Raw genomic sequence first — 9,355 nt, forward strand, 5'->3', positions numbered from 1 at the left:
CTACACAGCCACCACTGGACTTTCTGAGGAAGAGCAGACCCCTTCTACTACAGGATCACCACTTCAGAGGACTGCTACCACCACCCTGCCTAACAGGGACTCAGGTTGTATCTTGACTCTGTCAGTGTTTTCTTTTACTTTCTTTTCCTTTTCTTTAATTTCCATTAAATTGTTATTCTGACTTGGTGCCTCCCACTGGTTTGTTTTCAAACTAGCACATGGTGTCAGGGAGTAGGATGGTCCCCCTGTTATCCAGGAGGAAGCAGTCAGAGAACTGCTGAGCCACTTGGATGTTCACAAATCTATGGGACCAGATGAAATCCATTCCAGGGTGATGAGGGAGCTGGCAGATGAGCTTGCCAAGCCACTCTCCATTGTTTACCAACAGTCCTGGCTCACTGGTGAGGTTCCAGATGACTGGAAGCTGGCCAACCCATTCACAAGAAGGGTAGGAAGGAGGATCCTGGAAATTATAGGCCAGTCAGTCTCACCTTGGTACCCGGCAAGGTAATGGAGCAGTTTACTTTGAGTGCCATCACACAGCACCTACAGGATGGCCAGGGGATCAGACCCAGACAGCACAGGTTTAGGAGGGGTATGTTGTGTTTGACCAACCTGATCTTCCTTTCATGACCAAGTGACCTGCCTGATGGATGCAGGAAGGGCTGTGGATATTGTCTACTTGGACTTCAGCAAAGCCTTTGACACTGTCTCCCACAGTAAACTCCTGAAAAAGCTGACAGCCCATGGCTTGGACAGGAGCACTGTTTTCTGGGTTAAGAACTGGCTGGATGGTTGGGCCCAGAGAGTGATGGTGAATGGTGCTGCATCCAGCTGGTGACCAGTCACCAGTGGTGTCCCTCAGGGATCTGTACTGGGACCAGTTTTGTTTAATATTTTTATTGATGACATGGATGAGGGTATTGAGCCTTTCATTAGTAAATTTGCAGATGACACTAAGCTAGGAGCATGTGTCAATCTGTTGGAAGGTAGGAGGGCTCTGAAAAGAGACCTGGAATGGTTGGATAGATGGGCAGAGTCCAATAAGATGAAGTTTAACAAGTCCAAGTGCCAAGTCCTGCATTTTGGTTGCAATAACTCCCTGCAATGCTTTAGGCTGGGGACGGTGTGGCTGGACAGTGCCCAGGCAGAAAAGGACCTGGGGGTACTGGTTGACAGCTGACTGAACATGAACCAGCAGTGTGCTGTGGTGGCCAAGAAGGCCAAAGGCATCCTGGCCTGTAGCAGGAATAGTGTGGCCAGCAGAAGCAGGGAGGTCATTTTTCCCCTGTACTCGGCACTGGTGAGGCCACACCTTGAGCACTGTGTCCAGTTCTGGGCCCCTCAGTTCAGGAAGGACGTTGATGCACTTGAATGCATCCAGAGGAGGGCAACAAGGTTGGTGAGGGGCTTGGAACACAAGCCCTGTGAGGAACGACTGAGGGAACTGGGATTGTTTAGCCTGGAGAAAAGGAGACTCAGAGGTGACCTTATTGCTCTCTACAACTTCCTGAAAGGCAGCTGTAGTCAGGTGGGGGTTGGTCTCTTTCTCCCGGCAGCAACTGACAGAATAAGAGGGCACAGTCTTAAGCTGTGCCACGGGAAATTTAGGTTGGATATTAGGAAAAAATTTTTACTGAAAGAGTGATAAAGTTCTGGAATTGTCTATCCAGGGAGGTGGTGGAGTCACCATCCCTGGATGTGTTTAAAAAAAGATTGGATGTGGCACTCAGTGCCATGGCTTAGTTGAGGTGGTGTTAGGGCATGGGTTGGACTCAGTGATCTTGAACGTCTCTTCCAACCTGGTGATTCTGTGATTCTGAGTGAAATGGTAATTTTAATTGACATTCCTTTGAAACAAGTTAGAAGTTAAGGATGCTTCCTTTCATTTACTTGGAAAATTCTAAGAGAAAGTTGTGAAGTGTTTTGAGGACAGATTCAGGTTCTCAGGTCATTTTTAGTTCTGAAGGTTTATGCCATACTGTCATTCATATGTTATATGGGGAAAAAAACCTCTTCTAAAATTAGCCAAATTTGACTTAGTAATTATTCAGCTCCTTACCTGACTGCGAATTTGATACCTCTGTATTTTCCCCTTTAGAACACTCGGGGGAATGACACATTGATTTAAACCAGTCCCTTTGCTCTTTCTAGATTTGAAGTTTTTTAGCCTTAAGGTTTCCTCCTATGCAAGTTCCTCCAGGTAAGTCCATCCATCCTTGTTTTTCCTTCTGCTGCCACCTGCCTCCCGAGCAAGCTGAGTGGGACTTTTCTGATACAAGACCCACCTGCATTTCAGTTGGAAGGAATCCTTTAAGAGCCATTCATGCTCCTGGTCAGCTCTGCATTTGCACAGGTTCCATTTCTAATAAAGTTACATTTATTTCACAACAAATATTTTTTTAAGGAACATGTATACAAGTTAGTGTAAACTGTTAGACAACTTATTAATCAAAAATTGCCTTTTATCTAGAACCATGCCTCCTTTTGTGGTTCGTTTTTACAAACTGTTGATAAAACATCCTTTGGTTCATACCAAAAGTTGGAGAAAATAATTTGGAGGTTGTGGCTGGCTAAAATTTGGTGGGAAAGAAATACACAGAGATAGGATCAGAAAGTAGAGAAAAAAATTATGAAGTAACTTTCTGTTATCTTTTATATGTAACAGAGCTGTAAAAAATGAGCAGACAGATGCCATATCAAAGTTTGTATGAGGTTGATATTCTGCCAGTACCGCCACAACATAATTTTGCAAAATCTGAGGGGGTAAAAAAAGGATAATATTCTTGCAATAAAAGAAAGAACATTTTGATATTTTCATTTCAAAATAAAATTTTAAGTTAAAAATCAAAATTACATTATGTAAAATTAAAGAAAGAAAATCTGGGCAAGAATGAAGACATTTTTATCAATCCAAGACAACTTCTCTCCTAGGATATTATTTCCTTGAAAATTTTGACATTTAAATGTTTTATTTATGGCTGGAAAAAAAGACAACTATTGAAAATTCACAATTCTTTGCAGAATGGAATTTCCATCCCCTGTGCAGTTCTAGTGTTTATGCTCTGAGGCTCTGCCACATGTTTTCATTCCCTTATAAGTTATACACAATTGATTTCAGCAGGAGTCTTCCTGCTTCACATTAAGTACATGCATTTGTGATTTTGCCTAAACACTGGTATCTACACTTACATCTTAGAGAAACAGAGAATTCTAATATAGAATAATAAGATTTCATTAGAAACAAGCAAACAAAAACTGAAAGCAATTCCAACTTACTGTCAGCTCCCAAGTTAGAAGTATTAGTAGTATTAGTAACAGACACATAGTGAAAAATCATTATCTATTTAAGAAAAAAATAATTCAACAGCTTTTGCAAAACATTAATTGTTAGCTACAAATGATCCAAAAGGGTTTAGTTGCATTGGTTTTTGGACCAAATTTAGTGAGACAATACTAATTGTTTTAACAAGATATTAAACTTTTGTATTCCCATTTACTTTTCTTTGCATGTTGTTAGGCTAAACCATAAGAATTTTCTAAAGGGTACTGTTACAATGGAAAGGAATGCACACTCCCTCTTGGGCTCAGTTCCAATGTATTTTTAGATTGTGACTTGTATTACATGATTTCACATCTCAAATGTGCCCACTCCTTATAGAGACATAATGAACTGAGCTGCAGGACAAGTGCCATAATGCTCTGCTGCTAGCATTTCTATTATTTTTTGCCAGCTCTATGGTTGAGTTTCTGTGGGGAGAACTCAATCACATATATGAAAACATATGTGTAGAGAATTTGAATAAATTATTGTGTAGAGAAATTGAATAAATTGTCTTTGACTAGAAGGAGAACACCCTGTGGTGTTCTGTTCTAGAGATGTGTACTTATACAGTATAAGGATCACTCCCCATAAGAAGATAAAACATAAACTGTTCCCTCTCATTGCATCTATGACTATTACATGTGTAACTACAAAGTTTCAGTATAAAGAATTCAGGAGAATTGACTTGTTACTTTGAGAATAGCAGATGGTAAAATAAATCAGGAAAATGAACCTGTTATCTTTCCATACTATACAGCAAAAATCCTCACTGTATGTTCATATTTGATAATAGGTATATAATCAGGCAGATGGCAGTTCCCACTAAGTCAGTGGGGCTACCCAAATGATTAATGCTTAGTGAGTGTTTCACCAGCTTCTTGCCAGGAGGATAGAAAACAGTGGCTGGGTTTCCAGAAATGCTGCTTCTTCCCATGACTTTGGTGTCCCTAATGGGAAACTATAGATTTCAACTCAATTTTTGCTATTGAAAAACATATTCTGACTTTTAAAATTATGAAGACAACAACAGTAAAGTGGAAAAAGATCTGTTTTCCAGATACATATGTTTTGCCAAACCTCACCATCTTTCCTTAACCTCTTTCTCCTCTTTCTGTGTACTTTAGAATTTCTGATGCACCTCTTTCTCACCCATCTAATCTGATTAGATTATACACTTTCACTGAGGACTTGCTAGTTCGAATTTTGTTAGTGAAAACTTTTGCAGAGAAAATCTGAGAAATTGATTCAAACCCAGAAATTAATTCAGGAAACCTACCAACTGCTGGTGTGAATGCTACTTCTGTTTAGAACAACATTTGTCACATAAGAAGCCTTCTTAGCAAAGTTTGATTACTTAAAAGGTAAAGTTTGATTACTTAAAATTCTCTGCTCCTAGGCCCACAGATACCAAGTGCAAAGAACTGATAGATTCAAAAGACATTCTTCCACCCATGGATGTTGCTCTACAACAGAACAGCCAGAAATGTGCTCAGCTTGCTGGCAGACTGCCATAGGCAGGGTCACATTAACATTCCATGGACTACTATCTTATCACCTCCTCACTGCAGCCTCCTTTGAAACAATGGAGGAGTTGTCAGTCTGCATCTGCAGAGCTTTCTTGGTGACCAATCCACCCTTCAAAGACCAGAGAAAACATAAGCCAAAGAAAAATGCACTTGTCCTACTAAGCTTGCTTCCAACCTATCCATGCTCAAAGAAATAATAACAGGCACTAGCTGCAGCTCTTACAAATGAAAATATCTCCTTTTAGAAGTTTGTTATGTAATTTCAGGAGATACCAACAACAAATATTGCTCTTACTAAAACCTTATAAAGAAAGATTAAAATTGTCAAGTCTCCTCACAGACCAGTTGCCATGGCACAAAATATTAGCAGTAAAGTAAAATCCATTAAAAATCATCTTCAGTTTTGAAAATGTGATTTGCTGCAGAAAATTACTCAAAATAACTTGTGCCTTTCTGTAGTTGATGGTGATCTCGGCTTTGGAACTTGTCCCAGAAGTCTAATGAGGTCCAGAAACAAGGAAAATTTGGAACATGTGGAAATGCAATTTAATGGACCTTGGAAATCTCACCTTCTCATCCCACTGTATCCCTGCCATATTTGCTTTTACTACTATGCATAGCCTAAAACCAAAATCAAATGAATAATGAAATCTGTAGTGGATTTTTGTGAATAATCTTCTCAGATTTTGGAAAATTTCTCTGTATTTCCTTTCCAGTGATGAGAGGGGATCCTTTTTTTTTTCCCTGACATGGACTGTGCAGATCCAGTGTTGCTGATCTGTAGTTTTACTAAACTTTAGGCAAGGCAATTATTTTCTAGGCTCAGCTTGCCCATTTACTTAAGAAAATAGAATAGTGATGTTTAGCTATCTACATCTCAGACCTGTCAAACTTTTAAAATGGAAGCCTGTTTGAAATCAAGGGTCTGGGATGTGAAAAACCCAGGGCAGGAGTTGCCATGTATTCCATGGGGAATGGAATGTTATTCCATGGGGTCAGTGAGGCCACCTTAATTGCTGACTGACTTTGTGTGCCTGGCAGTTGCCAGATGCAGGCAGAATACTTACAGATGTCTGACTAACTTCCACAAGGAAATGACTAGCACCTAGTACCAACCATTTTATCTGCACTGCAGAAAAAAAAAAAGGGCCTTGAACCAAGTCTATTTTTATTGACTCAGGACTGCCTTGCCTGGTCTGGAGCCATGTTTGTGCCCACTCATGTCAACCAGGGATAGCTGCCAGTCTGCAAGCAGTACCATTTAGATCTGACCACTATACTGTACCTCCCAGTGGCATCTTCATGGTGTGTATCCTTGTCACCTCATCCTTGAGTTTCCCTTCACAGTAGTATGCGCCGATAGTTTCACTGGCCTGTTCTCTCTTCCACACCACTGTTTTGGCTGCTGCTCTCTTGGAATCTTCATTAACTTCCAGTGGTTCTCGGTGCTGGTTTGCCACATCCTCCTGGTCCCGGCCGATCGTGATAGACTCACGGGAACGCCATTTGGAAGTGATACATATAAGTGATGTCTCGGAGTTGCCCACCAGAGGGAAGGAATTGATCAGTATGAGGTCCAGTGCTGCTTCTACTTTACCTGAAAAAAAAAAAAGCATCAAGTTAAAAAAAATTTTACTGCAGAATTCAAATATGTGACCAATCAAGTCACCAGGTAAGCTGTGTCACGCAGTGCTCAGGGTTTCTCTGGCTGGTGTCTTGCACAGCTTTTGTGTAAAATCAGATGAACACAGATTAAGTATTCTGCTACAATGACTTGAGGATTTATTTTTTTATGACACAAACAGATGGAGTTTGTTCTTCTCAGAAAAGGCAGTAAGTCTTGCAAACATGTTGAATTTCTTTCAAGAGCTGTTGTAGAAGCCCAAGGAAAACCATGGGTTGCCAAAGCAGATAGATCCATGTATAGTTAGACATGCACATAAATGCCTCAAGTGTGGTGCTTTTCTGGTGATGGAATCAGTAGATGATAAGGTTGTCAGTTTAATGGTCTTTCCTTGATGTCCCTTACGTGATTTAGTACGTATGAACTGATGTAAATCAGTTATGACTTTCAGTTACAGGAGCAGGTAGTACTTTGAGCGCTTGGAGTATTTTTTTGCAGCTGTTTTATGAATTTGGACTAATGATTTCATAGTCAATCACATTAAATATTTGAAGCCCTAACAGACACTGGCAAGGCCTGTGGCACAAAGCAACTTATGCCAAAACAAAATGCAAGTCGGCACCACTAGTTAAGTGAGGTCAGGTTTAAATCACTCAAAATTGCTTCTTTTGATCAATAGGACTGCCAGAAACACATAGAGATGAACGTTTCTTTGAAAATGAGAGATACAAGCCTAATTAAAATATCCTCTAGCAGAGTGCCACACTATTAGTTGTTCAAATGTGCATAGCTGGAGGGAAATTCAGCTCTCCTATAATGAACAATTGGCAAATAATAGGCGTTTCCCTTTATTTTTTAAGTGCAGGGTAAGGAGAAGGGAAACACATTTTTTCCAGCTGAAACAGGAAGAATAATTGATTTCTTTTATTCATCACATCTATTTTCCTGATTTGGATACAAGTATATTTTGTATTTACATAGAGAGACCTAATATTTAGTGCCGGTCAGCTTCCAAATGTTCTCTGATGGGAAGGAAGGGGTATAGTCTTAGATAAGGGAGGTCAAAAGGTCTTAGTGCTGACTGCAGTCTTTGCGTGTGTCTCTGCAGTGCTCTGGGCCAAGGGAGGAGGTCCTTCTCTGCTTTCAATGCAAGCAACCACTCTGGGGACTGAAGTATCTTGACAGCACATTGACACTCACCACACCCAACCAATCTTCCACAGCCACCACCCTTTCATGTGCCAGCCCAGATAACTTGCAGTTACATAATGGAGAAATGAAACCTTTTGGAAAGGACACAACAGCCATTAAAGTAAATATTGCATAAACATGCAGGTCAGCAAAGTCAGTTCATCCTGCTGCATGCTGCAAATATAAATCCTTTGAAAAACGTTAAAGAGGTATGTGATAGAAATGAGACCAGACTCATGCATTCATTTTATAGGGCATTTGTCTCAAGCCTCTTAGTTTTTTATGAGGAACATTTGTGCTTTTACTATGGATCTGATACATCAGCCAAAGGCAGATATAGTTCAACAGCCACCAGCACTGAAAGCAGCTTCGGTTTATATCAGCAAGGATCACATGCCGGCTAGAGATATTCTTAAAATCACAAACTGCAAGATCCTGTTTTTGCAAACTTTGTGAAACTCAGAATCAAATCTGGATTCAAATTCTGTGACTTGATGTGACTTTCTGTGTTGAGGTCAGGCCTGGTGTTAGAGAGCAAAAGTGAAATATTTTGGTATTTCTGCCTGGCGTCCACAGGGCACAGAGCTGCAACTGCCTTTCCAATACAAAGGTGTGGGCCCAAGGGGCTGGTGTCCTTCAGAGGATGGCTGGTCACCCAGGGCTCCAGTTCCATTTTCCCTAGCATTTCTCTGTTCCTCTGACTTCTAACAAAGTTTTAAAGGGGAAAATAACACCTCTTTCTTCCCCTGCACCTCAACCTTTTAATACTTTGAGGAAAAAGCAGTAGGAGAATCTGAATTTTGAGGACCAGCTTTCATGCTGCCTTTGATCCATATGCAAAGCAATATTCTACCAGATTTGGGGCATTTGCTGCATATCTGGTTCCTTGTAGTAATAAAAATCATGCAATAAAGGTGTAGAATATGTAGACATATTGCTTATTTAAACTTGAGAATATTCTGGGTGAATCAAAATCTAGGCACCAGTGAATGGATAGCGTTCTGATTCATTGTCTAAAGATAGGTGGCTTTTTGTCATATTAAACTCTGCAGAGTAGCCCAGACACTTCAGTGAAGCAGATGGAACACAGATGAAATTTCTTCCCAGAGAAGCACAAAAGGGTTTTCTGCCTCTAAGAGGAATTTATATCTATGTGTAAGTATGGAATTATATGCCAAGCATGACTTTGCAGCTAAGGTTTCCCAGCTGGAAAATTTTGCAAGCAGAATTTAAAATAGTGGAAGTTTTGCACTAAGAAAAGCTATGCTTTAGACATAATTTGAAAAATTTAAAAAAAGGTATCTTGGCAATCTAAGGCCTTGGAGATGATAGTTGTGCTTTCTTTGACTCCACTGGGTAGGGATTCCTGCAGCATCTCTTTAGGGTAATGCAATTTCAAGTAATCCAACTGCTCTTGCTAAAAAGGAACTTACCTAGTCTGGCAAAATTTAGGCAAATCATATCCTAGATGTTAATGAAGGCTTTGAGTATGTAAGAACCAAACAAGGACAACAGAATTGAGCTCTGAGAAAAGCACAAAAAATAGAGACAGGGAACAGACTATGTCTGCAGCAAGGACCTCTGTGCTGCCTTGAAAAAGTCCTTTCAATCTTGCCCTCGTCCTTGAAGAACAGACCTTATCAGGAAGGCAATTTGCTGTGTGTGCAAATAGATTTTGAGAAGAGAAAG

The 9,355-nt window shown here is 40.3% G+C and overlaps 1 protein-coding gene and 2 long non-coding RNA genes across 5 annotated transcripts in view; 2 read left to right on the forward strand and 1 right to left on the reverse strand.

The window, feature by feature from the left end:
• LOC138103783 (uncharacterized) lies at positions 1–6,361 on the forward strand. Its single transcript, XR_011147852.1, has 4 exons — positions 1–104; positions 2,155–2,203; positions 6,032–6,156; positions 6,288–6,361. It is a non-coding gene; the product is annotated as an uncharacterized lncRNA (long non-coding RNA).
• Positions 1–9,355, reverse strand: part of TEK (TEK receptor tyrosine kinase) — a 59,653-nt gene that overhangs the window by 27,139 nt on the left and 23,159 nt on the right. For both annotated transcript variants that reach the window (XM_069002349.1, XM_069002351.1), the window contains exon 2: positions 6,137–6,448. In XM_069002349.1, coding sequence (XP_068858450.1) covers positions 6,137–6,448 — 312 coding nt within the window. The remainder of the gene's footprint in view (positions 1–6,136; positions 6,449–9,355) is intronic.
• Positions 6,443–9,355, forward strand: part of LOC138103782 (uncharacterized) — an 18,966-nt gene continuing 16,053 nt past the window's right edge. For both annotated transcript variants that reach the window (XR_011147851.1, XR_011147850.1), the window contains exons 1-2: positions 6,443–6,523; positions 7,584–7,875. This is a non-coding gene — a long non-coding RNA (uncharacterized lncRNA). The remainder of the gene's footprint in view (positions 6,524–7,583; positions 7,876–9,355) is intronic.

This window comes from Aphelocoma coerulescens (assembly GCF_041296385.1).
Source record: "Aphelocoma coerulescens isolate FSJ_1873_10779 chromosome Z unlocalized genomic scaffold, UR_Acoe_1.0 ChrZ, whole genome shotgun sequence".
NCBI lineage: Eukaryota > Metazoa > Chordata > Aves > Passeriformes > Corvidae > Aphelocoma > Aphelocoma coerulescens.